The following is a 25879-nucleotide window of genomic DNA, read 5'->3' as shown; positions in this document are numbered from 1 at the left end:
CGCCGAAGCGGAACGTGGGAACTTAACTGCTGTGCCACTGGGCTGGCCCCTTCATTTTTATCTTATGTGAAGCATAAACCTGTTGAATTCTAGCTTTTCTTTTACATTTAGCACATTAATTTGTTTCCTTTTTCTATTAATTGTAAGCATAGAAACTATGTTTCATAGTGACTAAAATGTAGAACTTAAAGTTGGCCCCAGTTCTGATCAAGTTGTTAAAATTAGTTTCAGCTAGTACAGATCAGCCCTTTTTTCCCGTCTGATAAAATTTAAACATTAAACATTTCTAGTAGTGGAGATACCTTTTGGTTTGACTTGTGTGGCCAATTTGGATAGTTGACAAACGAAATGTCTGAAAGATGTAAATAATCCAGTCTTCAGTCTAAGAATAAAATTGTAGTGGCCAAGAATTTTTAAGATGGAAAAATAAAGCGGAAAACAGAATCTAATAGCTGGTAGAAACTTGAGTGATTATCTGAAGAAGTAGTTTTGAAACTCTGTAAGAGCAGCTTGAGCCCATTTCTCTCCAAATTAAATCATAGGTAAAATACCAATTTATAAAACCAAAATGCAGAAATTTTATATGTGTAGAACTCTGGAGCTCTATAATACAGATTTCAAAAACTCCACTAATTTGTTTCAGTTATTTAATTTTATAATCAGAAAACTGAGAGCAACAGAGGAATGTGATATAGGTCACATGTTTGGTGGCACAAATAGGATTAGAAGCCAGGTGTTCTGATTTTCAGCCATCATCCTTTCTACAGCAACATACTCTGAAGATTAGAAGATCATTTGAGAAAAAAATCATAAGTATAGAAAAAAGTCAAGTTACCCTAATGTTTTGGGAGTGATTTAAAGTTCTCTTTAGAGGCATTTTGGTCTGGGAGCAAATATGAGTGTGTGAGGAGTCTGTACTTTATTCCAGAAACCACAAAAATACATCATCATTGCCTATTCTCGTGGACTAAAAAATCAAAGTGAACTTAAAAGGAACAGATATCATATGGTACTCTTAAATTTTATTTTCTGTACAAACAGGAATGAAAGCATCAATCAGAAGATAATTATTCAAATAGTGATAGTTGGGGCCAGCCCATGGCCCAGTGGTTAAGTTTGCATGCTCTGCTTTGGCAGCCCAGGGTTCGCTGGTTCAGACCCCGGGCGTGGACTTACGCACCACTCATTAAGCCATGCTGTGGTGGCATCCCATATAGAAGAGCTAGAATGACTTGCAGCTAGGATATACAACTATGTGCTGGGGCTTTGGGACGAGGAAAAAAAAAAAAGATTGGCAACAGATGTTGGCTCAGGGCCAATCTTTCTCCCTCCCCAAATTAGTGATAGTAATTTGAAGTTAGTAGAGTGGTAGTATGAGTAGTAAGTGTGGCTGCTTGCAGAGGTGGGGTGGCTTTCTATTCAGGGTGTGTCTTTGTCAGCAAATTGATAGCTACATACCAGGTGTAGCAGGAGAGTGTATCTTTTAACTGCTTGATGCATAAATACTCGTCAGAACACAAAAGACCGTTTATGCAGAATATATTGCCGAGTAAGAAATGTAATGTATTCCTTTGGAATATACTCCACTACCATAGAAATGCTTACTTAGACCACATTATTTTGACCTTCCCTAGTGCTTTTACTGAAATGTGCTTTGGATTCATGCAGTCCCTCTGTCTTGAGGAACATTATGGGAATGGTCCTATGAAACTTGTGTTAAAAAGTTTAGGGGCCAGCCTGGTGGCGCAGCGGTTAAGTTCGCACATTCCACTTCGGTGGCCCAGGGTTTGCCGGTTTGGATCCCGGGTGCAGATGTGGCACCGCTTGGCAAGCCATGGTGTGGTTGGCCTCGCACATATAAAGTAGAGGAACATGGTCATGGATGTTAGTATAGGGCCAGTCTTCCTCAGCAAAAAGAGGAGGATTCGCAGCAGATGTTAGTTCAGGGCTAATCTTCCAAAAAAAAAAAAAAAAATTTATTGGGCCAGCCCCATGACCTAGTTGTTAAGTTTGATGCGCTTGCTTCAGCGGCCTAGGTTTGGTTCCCAGGCTCAGGCCTACACCACTCATCAGCAGCCATGCGGTGGCTGTGACCCAGGTACAAAGTAGAGAAAGATTGGCATAGATGTTAAGCTCAGGGTAATCTTCCTCAGGCAAAAAAAAAAAAAAATTTATTGACATTTGACAATTCTTGAATATTTCAGTCATTCAGAATACTACAGAGACCAACATTACACTCATGTCTGTCACCCAAATTTAACAAAAATCAACGTTTTATTGAATTCTGGTCTTTTAAAAGAAGAAAAGTACCTTACAGAGATAAAGACCATACCTCCCTCTTCTTTCCATTTGCTCTTTCCCCAGAATTAAATGTGCTCCTGAAGTTCGTGTGGATCTTTTCTGTTCATATTTTTATGATTTCACTGTTTATGTGTGTATATATATCCATAAAGAATACTTAGCACTGTTTGTTTTAAATGTTTACATAAATGCTGACATTGTGTGTGTGTGTATGTATTTTTGTTTCGTTTTTTGCAACTTGGTTTTGTGCAGTCAACATATTTCATACTTACTGATACATGGATATTTTAATAGCTGTAGAGGAATATACCACAATTTATGTTTACCTGTGTTAAAGCACTTTTACGTTGTTTCCAGCCTTTTCTCCAATATCAACAATGTGATCATCATCAAAGAGTGATCAGGAAATGTGGGGATGACCATGTCAGTTCAAGACATTTCAGTGCCTGCTGCATCCCAGACACTGTGCTAAGGCTACAGAACATAATGTTTCCTGCCTTTAAGGAATTTACATTGCAGTAGTCCTTTAGAGATTTCTCTTCATCCCATAAACACTAAGAAGTGAGGTAGCTTAGTTCAATCATCATAATAGCTTTTGTTTAAATGAACACTGCCTCTTTGTTAGACAAAGGAGAGCTTCATATGTCACCGCATTCTGCAGTGTGAGTTCTGTTATTATCCACATATTACAGGTGAGGAGAGTGAGGCTTAGAGATTAAGTAACTGACCTGAGTGAAATTTAACTGATGGAGTCAGGATTTAAACTGAGATTGGCTGGCTTCAGAGTTTAGCTGTATTTATACTTGGGGAGGTAGGCGAATGTAAAAACAAACTTTACATCATTTGAAAACTTTCTGTGGCTGCCTGTGACTTTGCTCTTTTAATTATGATGAGCAGTACTGAGAAATGGTGATGCTTGATAAGGCTAAGCATCTTATAGGCTTTCTGTGAATTCTTTGGGCTGAATTTAAATTATTTCAACTTCATGAATTTTAAAGCTCAATTATTCTATAATTTATTTTTAAACCAGTAACTAACTTCTTTCCTATTAGTGGGGATTAGTTAGTAACATCATTATTTTTAATTTTTCTGCTTTTTAGTGACAATGTTCATTTAAAAAAAAATGTTCAAAAATAATGTTACATGTTTGTTATAACAGTCACAATACAGATAGATATATACACACACACACAGAAAGTTAATTGTTTCCCTCTTCATTTCCGTTTCTCTGAGATAGCCAATGTTGACCGAGTTTGGAATCTTTTCTTTTGGTAGTTATTATGTGCTTTGACAAGGGTTCTGTTTTAGGGGCTCTTGGCAATACAGAGATAAATACGATGTGGTCTTTGCTCTTGAGAGTTATAGAAGATGAGTCAAAAACGACGTTTAAAATAGGAAATGATAAGGGCATGAAAGAAATAGAGATGAACTATAGTCATGTGTTGCTTAGTGACGGGGACACATTCTGAGAAAGGTGTTGTTAGGTGATTTTGTAGTTTTGTAAACATCATGCAGTGTACTTAACAAACCTAGATGGTGTAGCCTACTACACGCCTAGGCTATGTGGTACTAATCTTATGGGACCACCGTCATATATGCAGTCCATCGTCATATATTGGTCCATCTCTGTGTATATGATCCATCGTTGACCAAAACTTTACGTGGGGCATGACTGTAGGTGGAGAATTATTCCAAATTTGGGGAGAGGGCATGGGAAAGCTTGTGGAAGACTTCATGGAAGAGGCTCGATATTTAAGTAATGAATTGTGTTTATATAGGGGTATGGTGTTTTTTAGATCATCACTATGCAGTGGAAGTGTAATATAAGCCACATATTCAAATTTTCTGGTAGCCACATTAAAAAAGAAACTGATAAGATTAGTACATTTTATTAAACCTGTCATATAAAAATACTGTTGTTTCAACATGTAATCAGTTTTTAAAATTGAGATATTTTACTTTTTTTGTACTGACTCTTCAAAATGCAGTAGGTATTATACATTTAGAACATAAATCAGTTAACTAGCCACATTTTAAGTCCTCAGTAGTCAGATGTGGCAGTGGCTACTCTGTTGGATGATGCAGGTTTCGATAGATGAAACTCAGAAAAATTATAGAGCCAAGTAAATATGGAATATATCTGTGGGAGACGTAAATTTTCCCATCTACCCTGAAGGGGAATAATAGGAGTTGATGCTGCCAGGGCAGCTTCTGGGGAGATCATGAAGAGGCTTTTATGGCATATCTATGTGAATTACTCCAAATATAAAGTATCTTAAATTTTCTTAGTATAATGCTAAAATTCACTGAAAGTGTATTGGGATAAGATCCAAAAGTGGATATAGAAACAAATATTAAAATTTTGAATTTAATATGTTCAGAATTACAGCCTGTGTTTGGAATCCAAGCTTGAAAACAATCCAGTGGAAAATACCACTACTGTATCAGCTCTGCTTAGTCAAGGAAAAATTGATTCTGGGGAGAGTAAATTTTCAGGTAATACTTTGAAAATATTATTTGGATTTCACCGTGTTCAGATATTTTTTTCAGAATGACAGGAAAATATATTGACTACCATATAGGCCTGTTAAATTCTTCTTAACCATTGTTTATGTTTTGCAAATGTGTGATTATCATCATTCTTTGAGGGTGACTTGCTTATGTTGATTGTCTTGTTTAACGTAATTAAGTATGATTCTTTGACTTCCTAACCCAAGTTCTTTTATTTTAAATCTTTTGTTTGTGACTTAGTCTCCATAGAAGTGTTACTTAATGAATTGCTCACTTTAGTGGTTGCAGCTTATTTCTCAAGTATAAATGACTATTTGTGCTTTACCACTCCAAGTTCTTGTCTTTAACCCTCAGTTACCCAATTTTCCATCTTAGTGATTGTATCTTTGTCTTAAGGATTTTAATAAGTGCTGCAATTTCTCGTCTTACACCATACAAAATTTTTGTAACCTTGTGAAAAATTTTTGACAGTATATTATTTGAACTGTTAAATGGGGATTTGCTCACTTATATCAGATGAAGCACCAGGAGATATAGAAAAGAAATTCCTAATTCCTATTTTTCTCTCTGCTAAAGGAGAGGTATACTTGGAGCACAATATCAGGGTCAGATAATTGCTTTAATTGCATATCGTTTAACCTTTTCTCTTAGTGAGAGATAGGGAAGTATAATACGAATATGAGAAATGCATTGATTTATTAGAAAATAAAATGAGTTGATTATTGCATTATTTGATTATTAATGTGATTAAAACTCCAGAGACTACAATTTTTTTAAAACAAAGAAATGTCTTCCGTTATTTCTATTTAGCGATTGTATAATTATGCAGGCATTTAACGATTTCCTTTATTGTTAGTGCTAGTAATTATTGGTGAAACCAGAGGCAAACTTAATATACCATTAGATCTCTTTGTGGCTCTGTAGAGCCTTTCTGCCGCTTTTCTGAATAATAATATTTAGGAAGGGGCTCTAATTTTATCAAGTGATCTTTATTAAAAATAAAGCATTTAGTGTATTGTTTTTTTCCCTCTGTATAATAATTTTCTACGATTAGGTGGAGAGCTAGTACAAAGCTTAGTACCTAACCCATCTTCTTGATTAAATTACAGGTCCAGCTCCCCAACAGCATAGTATACTCAATAACCAAACATTAAAGACCAGTGATAACAGGTAAGGTATTAGTTTAAGTGTAAGTATGAGACCTTAAGGATTTTATACCTGTAAGTTTTGAGTTTGGGGGATTTTTCCCTGAAAAGTTGTGCTAGTAATCTTCAAGTTTTTCATGTAGAGAGACGGTGATATTCGGAAATTCTTTTTTCTTTATACTTTTTTTCTGCCATGCATACTATTTTATAGCTTTTTTTTTTTTAACTTAGTGTATTATGTGTATTATGGGCATCTTTTCTACCTTCTTTTCCTCATTCTTTTAAATTTTACATTAGAGTTCATTGTGTGAATATTCCAATGTTTATTGAACAGTTCTCCACTTTGTAGACATTTTGGTTGTTTCTAGTTTATTTCTACCAAAAAAAAGTCCTGCAGTACACGTATCTTTGCTCATCTGTGTGACTGTATCTAGGATAAATTCATAGCTATGTGACTTAACCTACATTGCCAAATTTCCCTCCAAAGTGGTTGTATCTTTTTATACTCCCAGCAACAGTGTTTGAGAATGCTCCTTTCGCCAAACCTCTCGAAATACTGGGTATTATCAACGTGGAAAAAGTCTTTTCAGTAGATTAAAAGCTTTTTGTTCTGTCTTTAACGTCAAATGAAATTAAATATGATTTATTTTGCTTCACTGATTACCAAAAACAGTATTTAGGACAAACTGTAGTGATTCAGGTGCTAAAACTTAAAATTTTCTCAAACTATAGTAGATGCTGCAGTTTCTTATTGGTTGAAAATTGCTTTTCTTGGGTTCCCCCCTTGGATTTTTTTTTTTTAAGATTTTATTTTTCCTTTTTCTCCCCAAAGCCCCCGCAGTACATAGTTGTATATTTTTAGTTGTGGGTCCTTCCAGTTGTGGCATGTGGGATGCCGCCCCAGCATGGCCCGATGAGCGGCGCCATGTCTGCGCCCAGGATCTGAACCGGCAAAACCCTGGGCCACCCAAGCAGAGTGCGAGAACCCAACCACTCGGCCACAGGGCCGGCCCCCACCCCCAGCGCCTTGGATTTTTAAAAGGTGGTTTTTCCCCCCTTGGAGTTGAAATTTGTCAGTGTTGTATAAAAAATAAAGTATTTTTTTTTTCCTTCCAGTGATTTGAAGTGATGTGGATCTATAACATTCAATCATTTGTTCTCATTTTTAAAGGGAGACACCACCAAATCACTCTTGGCCTAAGTGTAATTCCCGTTTGGAGATAACAATTCCAAAGGACTTGAAACTAAAAGAAGCAGAGAAAGCTGATGAAAAACAGTTGATCATAGTAAGTATACAACTTGACCTTTTTGGTGAAGTGTTATATGCACCTTATTTATGCATTTTGTTAAAGGATAAATTCATTCCTTTCTTCCAAAGAGCCTTTTTTTGTCACCATAAATCTTTATTATAGAAATAATCTTGGTATCATTACAAATCCTGCCTCCCCCCCAAGTAGTGAGTCCATCCTGTAACAAATAATAAAAATTCAAATTTCCATACTTCTAGTTTTATTTACAGCAGATTTATACTTTATTTCACATTTGTTACTTTCTTAAATATGTCATTTGATTACTACCTTCTTTTAGTAGTTGTTTTAACTATTAACATGACATAGACCTTAATAGATAAAATAATTTTAAATACATATATTTCAGTATATGTTAATTTGAAACTACATTTTACTGAGAGATAAATGATAGTTAATTTGAAATAGAACATAAGTACTCTACAGTTTGGTGGCAAGGTGGGAAAGAGATTCGTTTTGCCGGTTGCATGAAAAGCCAATCATTGAGGGGTGGGGCTGGCCCCGTGGTGCAGCAGTTAAGTTCGCATGTTCCGCTTCAGCGGCCCAGGGTCCACCGGTTTGGATTCTGGGTGCAGGCATGGCACTGCTTGGCACGCCATGCTGTGGCAAGCATTCCACATATAAAGTAGAGGAAGATGGACACGGATGTTAGCTCAGAGCCAGTCCTCCTCAGCAAAAAGAGGAGGATTTGTGGCAGATGTTAGCTCAGGGCTAATCTTCCAAAAAAAAAGCCAATCCTTGAGGTGATGAGTTTGCAGCAGAGAAAGGGTTTATTCACAAGACAGCCAAGTGAGGAGATGGGAGAAAAAAATCTCATATCCACCTTCCCAAAAATGGGGACAAGGGATATTTATGGGGTAGGGGGGCAAAGTGGTCTGAAGTGTGGGGATAGGTGGTTGGAGGTAAAGGAGGAGTGAAGTGATTGGTGATCTGTGCAAGCATAGTCAGGCTTCACAGCTCTTCATAGGACACATGTTCTCAAAATGGAGGCTGTGACATGATCTGAGGGTGGAGTTTTTGGCTCCCTGACATCAGGAGCTCACCTATCAGACACCTGCACGGGTACACAGTTGGTGAATTGGTGTTCTTGAACCAACCTGAACTGGACAGGGGGTCAACTCCTAGTTCCCGACAAACAACTCAAGCATCTGTTACCATGATGACTAGGGGCCAGGGAAATGTTATCAGTAGGGTGGGTTTTAGTAATGCATTTTATAAGTACTTTTGCAAACAGACAACTAACTGAGTATAGGTAAAGCAAGTTGGTCCCTGGTTTCAAAGAGAGGGAGATATTTTGTTTGATTAGAAATCTAGTTTGAATGAGTGAGCACAGTATAAAAAAAAAAAGGAAATAATAGAGATGTTTAATGTACTTCCAGTTGACATAATCAGTAGGAGTTTTTGAGACTGGATGATTGATTCTAACTTTAATATGGGAGAATAGCTTTGTAAGAATTGTCTAGAAAGTTTTGAGAAGGTTTATAGTGAGGGAAAAATTTCTTTCATTAAATTTAATAATATTTTTGTTGTCAAATCAGTATGATAGTGAAACAGGATTTGACTAATAGAGTCCAGAACTGCAGTGTCCAATATGGTTGCCACACTTGGCTGTTGGGCACCTGACATGTAGGTTGTCAGAATTGAGAGATGCTGTCAGTGTAAATATATATACTGCATTTCAAAGACTAGTACAAACAAAGAATACAAAGTATGTCAGTAATAGTTTTTTTTATATTTAATGCATGTTGAAATTATAATATTTGGGATATGTTTTGTTAAATACATTATTGAAGTTAATCTCACCTGTTTGAGCATTCTTTAACATGGTACTAGGAAATTTAAAATTAGATTTGTGGATCACATTTCTATTGGATTGTGCTGATCAAGAATTGATGATGATGATGTTAATGATCATGACAGTAGCTAATACTTTTTGAATGCATTGTCTCATGTACGCCATTCATATTAACTAAGTTAAGCCTTATAGAAAAAGTATGAGATAGTACTACTATTATTTCCCATTTACCAATGAGGAAACTGAGGTAGAAATGTTTACTCATTACTAGGAAAGCTTTCTGTTTGAAGAGAGATTTGTACACCTATGTTCATTATTCACAATAGCTAAAATGTGGAAGCAACCAAAATGTCTGTTGATGGATGAATGGATAAACAAAGTGTGGTGTATATATACAATGGAATATTATTCACCCTTAAAAAAGGAAGGAAATTCTGACACATGCTACAACATGGTTGACCCTTGATGACATTATGCTAAGTGAAATAAACCAGTTACAAAAAGACAAATATTGTATGATTCCACTTATATGAGATACCTAAGTGGTCCAATTCATAGAGACAGAAAATGGAATGGTGATTTCCAGGAGCTGGGAATGTACTGGGGAATAGGGAACTGTTGTTTAATGGGTATATAGTTTCAGTTTTGCAAAATGAAAAGAATTTTGGAGATTGGTTGCGCAATGGTGTGAATGTACTTAACACTACTGAACTGTACACTTAAAAATGGTTAAGATGGTAAATATTATGTTGCATCTTGCCACAATTACAAATTACTTTTTAAACTCCCTGAAATAAATTTTAGGTAACATTTTGTCAATACTTTGAAACTTTTAGAATTAACTTCCCTTTAGTTTTATATGTAATCTTTTATTTACCATTTGATTTCTCTTTGCTATGTTTAACTCTGGTTCTAAGGCACTAGAGATATTATTATCTTAGATCCTATTTTTTCCAGTAAGTAGTTGAAACTGGACAGTTTTAGAGCAGAAAGAGTAAAGGGATTATGCTTTTTTAGTTTATTATTCTTAAAGTTAGATCATATTGCTGTAATTTTCTTGTGAAATAAGGACAAGAATAGAAAATATTTTGTAAACCAATTCTATATTCTATAGCACGAGTATGATTTACTGGAGTATAGGTGATTGTAGCCAGTCTTTTGTACTTATTTGATATAAAGATAATAGAAAAAATTAACTTTATCTTTTCTCAAGAGTTTAGTGACATCAAAATATTTTTAATATCTATACTAGAACAAAACCATTTAAAGAGAACAGACTTTTAAGGCATTAAAAAAAGCATGTAAAACACTATTTCCTCTAAACTTTAGAAGTATAAATATTATAGATATAAAATATGTATTAGTTTTCGTTTATAGAATATTTGCTATTTGGGGCTTTAGGACTAAGATTGTAATGTTAAAGATATTTCTCAGTTCCTTTCAGTCGTTATTAAATGCTGTGAAGCGAGTGATCAGATTACTAAAACGGAAATAGTGCTTAATAAAATTACACACAGATTTTAGTGATTAATATCTTAGTTTTGGTGATCAACCTTGAATGTTATTTATTATAGATTAAACCCTTCTCACTTTATGTTCACATTATAGCTTTAGAGGCTGATATTTTGGAATTACTTCTTTGAGAGGGAAAAAACGCTTTTGTTGTTTTTTATAAATAGGATGCAGGACAGAAAAGATTTGGAGCAGTTTCCTGTAACGTTTGTGGCATGCTTTACACAGCTTCAAATCCAGAAGATGAAACACAGCATCTCCTCTTCCACAACCAGTTTATAAGCGCTGTAAAATATGTGGTAAGTGGAATTCATGGCTTCTAAAATGTAGAATCAGATACTTAGGTCAGGATCTTAAAGAGATGAATTGCCAAATTTGTCATTGAAAAATTTTTGTTTTTAGAAAATGAATATATACAAAGTCCTTGTAGTATATATACTGGCTTATTTTAGAACAAAGCCAAACATAAAAACCAGCTAATTTATTCTGACTGGTTCATGTTGTGGGATTTTTTAAGTTATATTTTTAAAATAGTTATTGTATCTCTCCTTTTCTAACAAGTAATGCTATTCAACTTGACTATTTTTAAAATTTCCTTTGATTTTAAGAATTATTAATTGTTGACAAGCCTGTTCAATATTCATATAGTTTGGCACAACTTTTTATTTGAGGATTGATAGTGATAGGTATATTATACCAAATAGATGGTTTTGGGATTTCCTTTACTTTCTCTTTGCTTTCGTGAGAGTTTTCTTTATAAAATTAAAAAAGAAAGATTCTTGAAGCTTAAGACCTGGGAAATTATAGTATGCTAAAAAAAAAATCCCACAAAGTAAATATGTTTTAGTATATATTTTTTAACGTCTGTGCATTTGAGACAATGAGTATATATTTAATATTTGTTTCTGCAAATAGCAAAATTTTAAATAATTCTGAGCCATTTCAGATATCTTGTGAAAATAGTAATTTAATGTAATTACTGTTTACCCATATCTGAAATGGAATCTATTTTTATTCTATACATGTTACCTTCAGTACTGTACACTCACATTAATAAGACCTCCAGGATATCTGAACTGAGATCACCAATTCATTTCATATAGGCTTTTACCTAGGCATCAGATGTTGGATTATTTAAAGATCTTTATTGGCTTCAGTTAAATTGGTATCCTTCCCTTTGATTGAAGGTGTTGTGTTCCTTATTTCATTTATCCAGTTACTTCTACTCAAGATAGGTGGGGTTGCCTTTTTTTGGTTCCCTACTGTGATGATCCTTTATATTCCTTATTTCATCTGGCTTTTCTACACACACTCCCTCCTTCCACTTAACTAAATAAAATGTAAGATATGTGGACATAAAATATCTATAGCTTTGTATTTATCGTTTGAAATTTGTACTTTTCCCATTTGACTATATTAATATCCTTACAACTTGAGAAGAAAAGTAGTTCTATCAGGTAGCTAAATTATAGAATACTTTTGGGGCAGAAATATTTCAGGTTATTTTATATACATGAATCCGGAAGATGTTAGTTTAAGTGAGTTTTTGCTCAGATTCCATCATTTGATTTTTGGGATCAGTTTCCTAAAATTATAAGGAGATTAGGTTTAAAAGGCTTAATTCTTTATCTTAAGGGAAGTTCTTAGTTTCTGAGAGAAACAGTAACAATTAGGAAATATGTATTCTGCTCTTCCACAGTACCAAGGGAAGTTGGTTTATGTAACAAGGTGGGGACATCACCTTCTAAACAAATTCTGACTCTTGCAAAACTTTAAAGCAATGTAGCAATTTAGGAAAGATTGATTCCTGCCCCAGCTCCTCCACCCTACCCCACCCTTGATGGGACAGAGCTATGGGTTTTTTATTTATGTCTGAAATAAGCCTAAGAGAAGGAATTGAGTTTAGCAGTTGGCCATCCTTTGCTAACATCAAGGTCAATAGTCTCATCTTTTGCTGTTTTCAAATGTAGGTATATATAGAATCTAGGGTAGAAACTCCTTCAAAACCTTGTAGTATTCTTTCTTAGCGTTTGGAGAGAGGATAAAAACATACCTATATTAAAGATGTTCTGCTGTGATCACAGCTCTGGACTTTGGGTTGTGACATTAAACATTTATTGGGCACCTAGTATTGTGCTTTGTATTAAGTACTCTTAAGTGCTCTACAAAAATCTAACTTTTAATGCCAGTTTTATCTGTCGTGTATGTTTCTTGGAGAGACACACATAGAAAACAAGTCATTTGGTGCTCTGGCTTTAATTCATTTTAAATGGACAATGTTCAGGACTGGAAATAAAGTTTTGTTCTACTTAAAGACTATTTAAAAATAGAATAAACTAGAACAGTGAGTTTTACTTTTTAAATTTTAATCAAGCATTCTGTAGAAAATAAGCAGCTTTTCCTTACGGTAAAAATTTTCCCTTAGACATGATAATAATCTGTGACAGTCAAAAATGGCTAAAGTCCTGTTTTCAAAAGATTAATATTTAAATTATATAGTGGAAATTGATGCTCACAGGGTCTATTTGTGGTTGACTGAAGTATTTTCTTTTTCTTTTCCTTATCCTCTTTGCTTTGGGGTCGGGGAGAGACTGATGGTGCTCTCCTTCTCTAGTCATTTGTTGTACCCCGTCTGCCTCATTGACAGCCTTTTGAGGAAATGTATGTTTTCTGACTCATTATTAGGAAGGAGTCTGTTAATGCTTTAGGGGAAGCCTAGACTCTAGTTTAGACCTAGGAACACTTCAGTTTCCCTTTGTGAACTAAGGTACTGTTTCCTATAGGTGTGAAGAGAAAGTAGGAAAAATCACCTAGAGCACTGAGCCATGTTGCCAATCACGAACCTATCCAGAACTTAGCTGTACTTTGAGCTTTTAGTAATGCAGAAGAGGAATAATATTTGGGAACTTTGCAGAGAAACTCCTAACTTAATCCTTTTTTCCTCTATCCTTCCTTATCTACTTTGAATTAATTAACATCTGACTGAATGCTCTTTGCAGGTCCTTCCTCTCAGGGTATATGATACGCCCTTGCCTTCAAGTTTAGGAACAAAGCCTGAAAGAAACAAAAAGTTAACAATAAAAGATTTAAGTAATTATTAAAGCAACAAATCACCATTAACTATTTAGATTAAATTATAAATTAGCTTTGCAATTTAGAAGTGATAGTTACTTTGGTAGAGCAGTGATCAGAAGAGGGGTTTGTTTTCACAAGTGAGGAAGAGTTAAGGTTTGATTTTTGAAAGTGGACATATGGAGGTGACCTGTGATTGATAGCATAGTATAACTAAAGCATAAAAAAGCTTAACGTCTTTGTGGGGAATAATGAGGAGATCTTTTTTACTGAATCAGAGACTTTTTAGGTAATAAGACTAAAAAATATGTCAAGTCAGCTTGTGATATTTCAGTTTTGAATGCCGTTTGGACTTTAGTCTCTCTGTTCTTTTAGATGTTGAAGAATTTTGAGCATCGTGAATGATAGAGTTAAGTTTAAATAGTGTGGAAATAATATTTTGGTGTGGAGTGTAGGGAAAGAAATAATATTTCAGTGGCATATAGGAACAGAGTAGTTACATGTATGATATATGTGTAGTGCTGAATTACTATGACATTGGTGGAAATTGGGAAAAAATTGATGACAAGAAAAACTTCGAAGAAAGATTTGAAAAAAAAAAAAAGAAAAGAAAGATTTGGCGGATTCCTGATTGGCCACAGAGTTGCGCTGTCTAGTATAGTAACACTAAGCTACATGAAACTAAAAATGCTGAACCTCAGTGATGCCAGCCAGTACTCAGTAGTCACATGTTGCTTGAGGCAACTGTGTTAATGTAGATGTATAACATTGGTATTGTCACAGGGAGTTCTGTTGGGCAGTGCTGCTACAGAAAGCTGAGTCAAGGAAACCATGCTTAACCTTTATGTGAAATTTGAATACATATGAATTTACTTTTGTCTATTTTTTCTGTATTCCTTTTGAAGATGCTTAGGAAAAAGAGGCAACAGAGTATTATTAAAGAGAAGTAAATAGTAGAACAGGAATAGAGATTTTAAAGTCTTGGGAATGGGAAAGGACTCTGAAGTGTCGATGAAAGTAACCAATAACCATTCTATAGATAGGAGAAATGAGGTGAATTTTACTTGAGCCAAGCTGAGGACCATAACCTGGGAAGGAAGTCTCCACAAGGGAAGAAAGGGTTCTGGAGAAGCATGGTTTTCAGTACTGTTTTATACCTTTTTAGAACAGAGAATGTACATCAAACAGGCCCGGGATGCATATTCATCAAAGTTTTAAAGAGATACTCAGTTGCAGATTAGCAAGTCGACATGCCCCTCGTGTCTGGGAAAGGAAGCTTATCTGCAGGAGTACTAATACTGGCATCATGGATACTGGTGCCCTAGAAAAGGAAGTAGGTGTCCTTATCTTCAAAGAGTGCATTCTTTTACGTTGAGATAATGTTTAATGCATTCTTTAATTATTAGAGCAGATGTACAATGTATGTTTGATAGGCAGTAAGTCAGGCTTCTTTAGTTCAGGCCAAATCAGATTTAAACCAGAATAGCTACCCCATATACCTCAATATGTGAAAATTTCTTATCAGAAGCAAAGTACCTTTGAGCCTTAGAACTGTACTCTGGCATCACTGGGTAATAGGGAGCAGGTATATTTGTAGGAGGGACTCAGCACCAGGTTAGAGAATTTGGTCTGAGTTTCATTGAGTTTCTCTGCTTAAAGGTAAGGCTGTAATATACCCTGTGTTAGGAAATAGTCTTTAGAAACAGGTAGGAATTTATTACATAAAAATTACCTAAAATTTTAAATCTTAAGCATCCAGGTTTTTGTTTCTCTGCTCCCTGACCCTGATTTTTAATTTTTCTACTTCATTGTGTCTTTAAGACTTACAGTATTGTAGTATATAAATATAGGATGGGAGCAGTGCTTCCGAACTTATTCAGAGGGTAATTTTGCTTTGGCATGGGGGGAGCCATATAGTGGAGGAAAAATGCCTTATGAATGAATGTTACATGCAACAAATTTTTACTTTTTTTTAAAAAAAGTTCATAGACTCTGAGGAGGGAGAACCTGTAACATATCTAATGGCAGATAAAACTTCTCCAATCTGTTCTTTCTCTCCTTTTCCCTATTCTAGAAATGGTACCACCATCTACTCATTTCCCCCAAACCAAAAACTTCAGAATAATCCTTCAGCTTTCTTTTACGTGCATTCCTTATACTCAATCCATTAGTAAGTTTCACCTTCAAAATAGATTCCAAATTCTCCCACTTTGGTCGTGTCCACTGCTACCACTCTGGACAGAGCTGCTGTCATTTTTTGCCTGGACCACTTGTGTGATGCTTTCATAACTGGTCTCCCAGCTCCCATTTTTGTTTCCCTATAGTGCTTCTCCACAATGTCCATAGCAGTCTTTTAAAAACTTGAGATTATGTCCTTTCTTTATTTAAAATTCTCCATTGAATTCTCTTCATACACAGGATAAAATCTAGGGCGTTTTGGCATCAACTCCAGTTTCTTTGAACTCTAGTTTCAGATCAACTCTCATCTTCTGACACTTCCCCTTCATATAGCTTTTTCTTCTGTTCCTGAGCCACTCGGACCACATTCCACTCTTAGTTTATTTGTACTTACTTTACCTTTTCCTGGAGTGTTTTTCTCTTGGATCTTCATGCACTGGCTTTCTTCATTCAGAGATGCCCTCCATGACCACCCAGTATAAAATAGCTCCCCCGTCCCTACTTTATCTGTTAGTTTTATTTTCCTTAGCTAATATCTCGCACTCTGAAAGTTTGTTGTGTGTATCCTCCACTAGAGTAGAAACTTTATCAAAGCAGAGCTCTTGATAGTCTGTTTATCACGCTAAAGAACACCTGCCAATGAGCAGTAGGGGTTCTACCTATACACTGAATTAAAGAACAAATTTTGATCTGATCACAGAACGAGAGTGAATAGTCTCAGTTATCTCGTGTAAGACTGCGATGAAATGTGAAGATTTCTCCAGGCTTTGGTAATACTGATAGATGTTGATTTTTAAATTGTTGGGAATTGATAGTATAAATATCTTTGGGACCTGAAACATATTAGGCAAAATAAAATTATTAGTAATGTACTTGGAAATATGTAAAGCAGCCCAAATTAGAATTCATTGTGGCAATTAGAGGTTTATTAATTAGGTCTGCATATAGAATTATATACCTGACTGAATTTAGGTACTGTTAAAAAAACAAAATTTCAGCCAGTTAAATTTGAAGATCTAATTGGCTTTATTCAACAATTCATGAATTGGACAGCATCCAATCTAGTATAGAGAAAGGTGCTCCAAGGGGTTGTGCCAAATGGAAGGTTTTTATAGACAGAAACTAGGTGGGACAAGAAAGTTATTAGGAAACAGAAGAAAGAATTGTTTCAGGCAGGGTTACTTCCCTTAAGGGGAAAGTAAGGGGGTCTTATCAGGCAGATTACCTCACCAGGGCTGACCAGGAAATTCCACACTGATTGGTTTAAAATTCCACTTCTGGGAGAGACTGCAACTGCAATTAGGTTAGGTAATTAAGTCTTGGTTGGCTTTAACATAAGTGACTCCATTTTGGGTTTGTTTGTTTGTTTCTTTCTTTTAAAGATTGGCAGCTGAGCTAACATCTGCTGCCAGTCTTTTTGTTGTTGTTGTTCTCCCCAGAGCCCCCCCCAGTACATAATTGTATATTCTAGTTGTAGGTCCTTCTGGCTGGGCTCTGTGGGACACCACCTCAGCATGGCCTGTTGAGTGGTGCCTTCTCCATGCCCAGGACCCGAACCTGCGAAACCCTGAACCACCAAAAGCGAGCGTGAAGTCAACCACTCGGCCATGGGGCTAGCCCCTGGGGTTGTTTCTAGTGCTAAAGTGGTTTGTTCATCACTTAGAGAAATAATCAAAGTAATTTAACCCTCTTTCTTACTAAGATGTGTAAAAGATTATTATAGATCATCTTATACCAATGGTTTTTCTTCAGTTTGTATTTAAAATTTTCTGTAAAATATCTTTTCCTTTATATATGAAAATATGCTTCAGATTCTTCTGTCACAGGATACGCATCTTTGAGAGTTTCTCTGCTGAAATGCTTCTTTTCACATGGTTTGTCCATCTTGTCCTTTAAAATCGTTAACATATTTATAATAGCAATTTTAAAGTTCTTTTCTGCTAATTCAAACATTTGGGTCATCACTGGGCCTGTTTCTGTTGACTTTTTCCCTCTTGATCTTGGATCATAATTTCTTATTTCTGTCTTTGGTCTCATTAAGTTGCTTGTTTTTTTAAAGACTTCATTTTTTAGAGGAGTTTTAGGTTCATAGCAAAATTCAGCAGAAAGTACAGAGAGTTCGCCTGTATCCCTTGCCCTCACATACGCTCAACTTACTGCACCAGAGTCGTACATTGGTTACAATTGATGAAGCTGCATTGACACATCATTATGACCATAAGTCTGTAGTTTATATTAGGGTTCGCTCTTGGTGTTGTACAGTCCATGGGTTTTGAAAAATGTATAATCATGTGTATTCACCATTATTAAACAGAATAGTTTCACTGCGCTAAAAATCCTCTGTTTTCCACCTGTTCATCCCTGTCTCCCTGCTAACCCCTGGCAACCACTGATCTTTTTTATTGTTTCCATAGTTTTGCTTTTTCCAGAGTGTCATATAGTGGAGTCATACAGCCTTTTCAGATTGACTTCTTTCACTTAGTAATATGCGTTTAAAGTTACTCCTTATCTTTTCATGGCTTGATAGCTTATTTCTTTTTAGTGCTGAATAATATTCTGTTGTCTGGATATGCCATAGTTTATTTATCCATTCACCTACTGAAGAGCAACTTGGTTGCTTTTAAGTTTTGGCAATTATGAATAAAGCTACTGTAGACACATTCATGTGCAGGTTTTTGTGTGGACACACATTTTCAACTCCTTTTGTAAATACCAAGGAGTGTGATTGCTAGATCGTATGGTAAGAGTATGTTTAGTTTTGTAAGAAACTGCCACACTCTTTTCCCAAGTGGCTGTGCCATTTTTCATTCCTACCAACAGTGAATGAGATTTCCTGTTAGTCCACATCCTTGCTAGCATTTGGTGTTGTCAGTGTTCTGGGTTTTGGCCATTTTAATAGGTGTATAGTCTATCTTATTGTTGTTTTAATTTGTGTTTCCCTGATGACATGGTATGGAGCATCTTTTCATATGCTTGTTTGCTATCTGAATATCTTCTTTGTCAAGAGCATGAGAAGACAAGCTTCAGACTGGGAGAAAATATTTACAAGACATATCTGATAAGGGGCTGTTATCCAAGATTGTATACAAAGAATTCTTAAAACTCAACCATAAGAAAACAAACAACCTGATTAAAAAATGGGCCAAAGAAGTGAACAGAGGCCTCAGCATTATTTTTTGCAGATGAGAAGTTTTTATTTATTTATTTATTTAATTTTTTCCTTTTTCTCCCCAAAGCCCCCCGGTACATAGTTGTATGTTTTTAGTTGTGGGTCCTTCTAGTTGTGGCATGTGGGATGCTGCCTCAGCGTGGCTCGACGAGCAGTGCCATGTCCACGCCCAGGATTCGAACCAACGAAACACTGGGCCGCCTGCAGCGGAGCGCGCGAACTTAACCACTCGGCCATGGGGCCAGCCCGGAAGACGAGAAGTTTTTAATTTTAATGAAGTATAGCTTATCAGTTCTTTTTTTCATGAATTGTGCTTTGATGTTGTATCTGAAAAGTCATTGCCATACCCAGGGTCATCTGGTTTTTCTCCTTTATCTTCTAGGAGTGTTTTATAGTTTTTCGTTTTGCGTTTAGGCCTATGATCCATTTGTGTTAATTTTCATGAAGGGTGTAAGGTCTGTGTATGGATCCATTTTTTTTGCACACAGATCTCTGGTTGTTCCAGCACCATTTGTTGAAAAGACTGTCTTTTCTCCATTGTATTGCTGTTGCTCCTTTATCAAAGATCAGTTGACTATATTTATGGGGTCTATTTATGGGCTTTCTGTTCTGTTCCATTGACCTATCTGTTTCTTCTCTCACCAGTATCACTCTGTCTTGATTACTGGAGCTTTGTAGTAAGTCTTGATGTTGGGTAATGTCAGTCTTCTGACTTTGTTTTTCTCCTTCAATATTATGTTGGCTAGTTTGGCTCTTTTGTGTCTCCATGTAAACTTAAGACAGTTTTGTCAATATCCACTTGCTAGGATTGCACAACTTGCTAGGATTTTGATTGGGATTGCCATAGATCAAGTTGGGAAGAACTGACCTCTTGAAGCTATTGAGTCTTCCTATCTGGTCTCGTTGAGTCTTTATTGGGCATTGGACATGGTGTGTAAAAGAACAGTAGAGACTGGGGTAGATAATATTCTCCCTGCTCTCCCTCCAAGAGCTTTCCCTTTCTTCCTTGAGGCAACTATGGTAAGGGGCTGATCTCTTAGATCTAATTAGGGATTGGTTGGATTGAAATTTTAGTCAGTTTTCCCTCTGTTTTGGTTTTTAGTGTCTTGAGGTTGGGATAGATGCCTCTGTCCAGCAGAGATTGAGGATCTAAACTTTACTGGACACAAACCTCTCTATCCTTTCCAACCCGACTCGGCAGATATCCTGTATAAGAGAAATGGTGGAGAATTAGCTCTGTGGAGCTCGTCCAGATTTCAGGCTGCCATGTGAGCTCCCTTATGGCCATTAAGAATTTGATTGGTTTTTCCTTGTCCAAGCAGGAGACTCTTCTCCTTGTTCTCTGCCTATGGCAGTCCTACATTTTTGCTCATGCTCTCAGACTTGTTCAGTGTCTTAGGGATAAAAATAGCTGTTAGTCTCTGCTCATCTACGAAGGGCTGGTTCGTCTCTGGAAATCAGTCCACAACTCTTCAATACCTTTAAAGCAAACATGCTTTTTAGTTTATTGGGTGTTTTCCTACTACAACAAGAACACTGATCTTTTGTGACCGTCTTTATCCTCACTCTGAGTGGAACTCTCGAAGATGTACATTTTGAGAACACTTTTCAGTAATGGATTTGGAGGCTGCATTTATATTTGGGTGGTGTAGGGGTGGCATAGCGTTTGGGGCAGGAGTTTTTAAAAATCATGAGCAATACTGAAGAGGTCAGTGGATTTGCTCACTAAGGCCCCAAATGACCTTGAGGTGAGATTTACATCAAATAAAATATTTCTTATATACTGGGAAATTATTGCTACACGCTGAAAAGTGCTTAACTGAATTGATGAATCTTAACAGAGAGGTGTTTAGGATTCCTTAGTATTTGAGAATGACAGGAGAGAAAAGAATCTCATAATTCCTCGTTTGACTTCATTATGTCTGGCCCAAGTATATCTTAGGAGAAATATTCTTCCTATAGTAATAGATTTTGATGTTGTAGTTATAGTAGAAGTTCTCTTAACTTACACAATTGGGAGAATTAGGTCAGTTAATCAAAAAAGTTGACTCAAGTGTAGACCCTTAATATCAGAATACCCAACCAACAGTGGCTTAAATCATAAGGATATATATTTTCTGAAGAAGATCTTGGAAGGTATGTAGTCGTAGGGTTGTTCCATCCAGCAGTTCAACAGTGTCGTGATGAATGCTGGCTATTTCTCATTCAGTTATCTCCTCTCCTTCGTCTGTTGACTTTCTGGCTTCACAGCTGTAACTTCATGGTCCTTAAAGTCGACTGCTGTGGTCTAGCTACTGTGTTCAGGTTTAAAGCAGGAGTGTTGATTGGGGTGGGTACTCTTTCAGAAAGGGTCCTTCAAGTGGCCTTTTCTTTTTATCAATGGAGGGCAGTGTTTTTTCAGAAGCTCTTGCAAAGTTCCCTTTGTCTCACTCACCAGAACTTGGGCCTAGTAGCCACCCTTAGCTGCTTAAGTGGGGAAAGTAAGAATTGGGCAAAAAGAAATAAGATAATGATGATTAATTTATGCCAGTGGTTCTCAAGGTAGGGGGATGAGATGTTTGTTACATAACTTCCAATAGGGAACATTTGGAAATATGTGGAGAATATTGTTGACATTTAATGGGCAGGGGCCAGGGTGCTAAATTTTTTGCAATGCGGGTGACAGTTCCAAAGAAGGTAGAATGTCTAGCCTAAAATGTCAGTAACAGCCCTGTTGAGAAACACTGGCTTAGACTAATCATAATTCATTGTTGGGAACACACATATTACCACCCCAAGCGAAATGAGGCAAAAAAAGAATCGGAAAGAATGACTGTAGGATAGGTAAAGGACAATGTCTTCTCTGTGGTCATTACAAAGTTTAAACATTTGATTGTAACTTGAAGCATATAAATGTAATTGATGTGAGGAGGCTGCTTCTTTGAGTATGGATCCCCTAATTAGTTTAGCTTTGTTTTTTTTCTCATAAATCACACCCATAGCCATTCTCTATGATGTACTTAAAAAAAAAACTAAAAAAATAGAGCAAGAACTTAGACATTGCAAAGCAATCTGAGAATCTGGGTACAGAATCATTCTTGTTACATTTCTGGTTTTTAAAAGAGACTTGGCTTATTTTGCTTGTTTCCAGAATGTTCTACCTAGTTTTCATTAAAACAGCTATCTTTGTACTCTCATTTTGTCAGTTTAGATAATATTTGTTTGCATTTTATAGCTAAAAAAATAAATTGGCATAAACAAGTTTAGGAACAGATAAATGATTCTTGGTAATCATGTCACTCAGTTGTGGAATACCCAAGTAGTTTGCTGGTTGTGAGTCATTCAGTGTGCTCCAGCATCAGTTTCCGTTAGCCAGGGAAAAGTGAGCATTGGTTAATCTAGTAAGTTGATTGGGTGGGCATCATTTAAGAAAGTTACTGCCATATGTTAAAATATCTAATAGCACAAACTGAGTTCTAGACTTTTTCCTGAATGATAAATTGGGTTACTTTAATAAGGATCAGATTTCATCACTTCTCTTTGTTGTAGAATTTTGTTTTTCTTAATCAGAAGCTATGAAGCTTCCAATAATTTTAAGATTCTACCATTTTACCTGTGAAAATGTTCTACTTTCTGAACACGTTAAATACCTCTCAGGAAAACCTATTTCTTAGGATTTAGATTTTTCTCAGGGAATGGTGAAAACTATCATTTAAAAAAATACATGTCAGGATATTTAAGGGCTGGAAAATAACTGTTGAAAAATAGATGTTGCTCTCTAAATCATTGAATTCCTTGCAAAGTAATTTTTAAATTCCATTTCTGTATCATATGATCTTTAATTATGAAAAGGATTATTGAAAAAATTTTATTATATCTTATTGTATTACCTGTCAAAAAGAGCATTTAAATACTTGTCTTTTAACATGTTCTTTTAAGGCATTTGTTCCTCAAACCTCTGTCGTGGAGAAAATTTTCTTTTCACATTCTTTTCCTTGAAAAGATTTTACTTTAGATAAAGAGTGACCTTCAAGTTTTCTATTCTTCAACTCATCTTTTAAAAAAATTTATAAAAACAGTGTGTATACCTGGAAATGAAAATTTAACCAGTATTGTAAAGTATAAAATGAAAAGTAAAGGCCTCTTTTCCCCTACCCTATTTTCTAGTCCCATTCTCCAGTGGTTAAGCACTTTTGTCTGTTTCAGTGTTTCCAACATAACTAAATAAATCAAGCTTTGTATGTATAGCTTATATGTATTCAAGCTATATATAAATGTCTGTGTAAAATCTTTTCTCCTCTCAGTTTTCATTAGTTATATTTGTATATTTAGTTCTATTGGTTGCCTTTAATTTTAGTATTTATAAATGACATTTGACTCCTCTATGCTTGCATTCTTCCCCCCTCTACTTTCCAGTTTCTATCAGATGAAAGTAAGTGTTATAAGTATTCCATAAGTGTTAACTTATTTAATTCACCTTAACCCAGTGAAGTGATTTTCATTTCTCGATTATAGGTTGCAAAACTAAGGCACAGAGAGGCTAAGTTTTTGGTTTCGTAAACAGAGGCTTTAGTCCTTCGAGCACAGTCCAGCCTTTCAAAAATAAATACTTATTGGATACTTAATTTACTGTGCTATGAGCTTGGGATATAGTGATGTGTCAAATGATGTCTTAGTCTTTTTGGAACTTATGGTCTATATATTATGTCTTGTCGTAGCCCTTGAGAGCCTAGTTATTCTAAAACTCCAGATCCCTGTAGCTTCATTGTCCTGAATCAAAGAGAATTGGTCTTAGGATACAGGTTTTACTGAAACAAGTAGTTTTACTGGAGGAATTAGAAATTTCTAGGGCTTCTAGCTTCTGTTCATTCAGTTTAAATATTGCAGAGAACCAAAAAGTATACTGGAGGAGATCTTGCTATCATAGCATACCTAAAAGATGAGAAGTCGGTAAAGTGCCTTTAGAGATGAGCCAGATTTTCCTAAAGTAAGATTTAAATTCCTGTTTATATTCTTTGATTCCTGATTCACTTACTTACTGAGTGAAAAAACACTATGCCATGGGACTTTTGTTTTTCTGAATACTTTGTTTCAAACTGTGAAAAATTAGTTTTGAACAAGTTGGTTTACTTTTAGTTAAGTCATCCAAATGGAAAGCTATGATCTGGAAATACTCTAATGATAGTATATCTAACAGATTTGAAGGTTAACTTTAGGTAGCATTGTGCTTAATTATGCTTAGACTGATTGATTATATCATTCATGCCTTGTTAACTGAACTGAATCAACATAGATGATATTTTCTTTTTTCTTTTTTGAGGAAGATTAGTCCTGAGCTAACATCTGCTGTCAATCCTCCTCTTTTTGCTGAGGAAGACTGGCCCTGAGCTAACAACTGTGCCTGTCTTCCTCTACTTTATATGTGGGATGCCTACCACAGCATGGCGTGCCAAGCGGTGCCATGTCTGCATCCGGGATCTGAACTGGCAAACCCTGGGCCGCTGAAGCGGAACATGCAAACTTAACTGCTGCATCACTGGGCCGGCCCCTAGATGATATTTTCATAGTTTTTATTTTTTATTTTTATTATTTTATTTTTTTAAAGATTGGCACCTGATCTAACATCTGTTGCACATCTTCTTCCTTTTTTTTTTTCTTCTTCTCCCCAAAGCCCCCCAGTACATATTTGTATATTCTAGTTGTAGGTCCTTCTGGCTCTTCTATGTGGGTCTCTGCCTCAGCATGGCCTGATGAGCAGTGCTAGGTCCACGCCCTGGATCTGAACCGGTGAAACCCTGGGCTGCCGAAGCAGAGGGTGCAAACTTAACCTCTGGGCCACAGGGCTGGCCCCTTTTCATAGTTTCTAAATTTCCTGAGGAAATTTTTTGGGAGTAAATAAATTGATACAAATTAATTTAATAATGTTACATCTAGGAGAAATAATAATAAAATAATAAATGTTAAGTGCTTCCTGTGTACCAGGGACTGATCTAAGTAAGCATTTTACCTCTATTAAACTCCTTAATTCTTTTAGCAAATCACGAAGTAGTTACAATTAATTTATAAATGAGGAAACAGACAGAAAAAAGGATATGTGTTTTGCCTAAAGACATATAGCCAGTAAGTGAGTAATGGAGTTGACTCTAGGGTCCTTGAGTAATAGACTAGGTTTTTACTCTTTTATTTGAATTTCAACAAAATATATTATGTGTACAGTATAATTTAGTACATAGAAATAAATTGACCCCATTCACTTTTAAACTAAAGTCCTCTCAGATAATCTTTGGTGCTTGCAATATTGTGATTTATAAAAATATATATATATATTTGGTCATTCAGATTTCTTAGATATATTTGATTTTGCTCCATGTTTCCTGGTTTACAGCTCCTAAAACCCTTGGAATTTCTGAAGTGAGAGAGCAACAAAGGTGTCTTTTGTTATGTTAATGAGGTCTTTTGGTACTCACTTAGGGCTGGGGCCTGGCTGCCAGTGGAGCCCCCCATGTAGATTAGAGGGTTGGAACTTTCGGTCCCCACCCTCTGACCCCCAGGGAGGGGAGAGGGCAGAGGGGCTGGAGATGGCGTTCAATCATGAATGGCCAATGATTTAATCAAGCTATGGGAGGAAGCCTCCATAAAAATGCAAAAGGACGAGGTTTGGAGAGCTTCTAGGTTGTTGAACATGTTGGGGTACAGGGAGCGTGGTACACCTGGTGCACCTAGAGAGGGCGTGGAAGCCCCGGGCCCTCTCCTCATACCTTGCCCCATGCATCTCTTCCATCTCTCTGGTCCTGAGTTGCATCCTTTTATAATAAATTGGTAAACTAGCAAGTAAAAGGTTTTCCTGAGTTCTGTGAGCTGCTCTAGCAAATTAATCAAACCTGAGGAAGAGGTGGTGGGAACCTCTGAT

General features: G+C 36.1%; 1 protein-coding gene across 6 annotated transcripts in view; it reads left to right on the top strand.

Moving 5' to 3' along the window:
* ESCO1 (establishment of sister chromatid cohesion N-acetyltransferase 1) overlaps window positions 1-25879 on the top strand; it is a 74886-nt gene that overhangs the window by 26436 nt on the left and 22571 nt on the right. For all 6 annotated transcript variants that reach the window (XR_006890084.1, XM_046671360.1, XM_046671359.1 and 3 more), the window contains 4 exons: window positions 4683-4797; window positions 5922-5982; window positions 7129-7243; window positions 10739-10870. Coding sequence is in view for 5 of the 6 variants with exons in the window: in XM_046671360.1 (XP_046527316.1) it covers window positions 4683-4797; window positions 5922-5982; window positions 7129-7243; window positions 10739-10870 (423 nt within the window). In the remaining variant the exon portion in view is untranslated. The remainder of the gene's footprint in view (window positions 1-4682; window positions 4798-5921; window positions 5983-7128; window positions 7244-10738; window positions 10871-25879) is intronic.

Source organism: Equus quagga, chromosome 9 (assembly GCF_021613505.1).
Source record: "Equus quagga isolate Etosha38 chromosome 9, UCLA_HA_Equagga_1.0, whole genome shotgun sequence".
Taxonomy (NCBI): Eukaryota; Metazoa; Chordata; class Mammalia; order Perissodactyla; family Equidae; genus Equus; species Equus quagga.
This window is presented reverse-complemented; position numbering and strand designations above follow the sequence as displayed.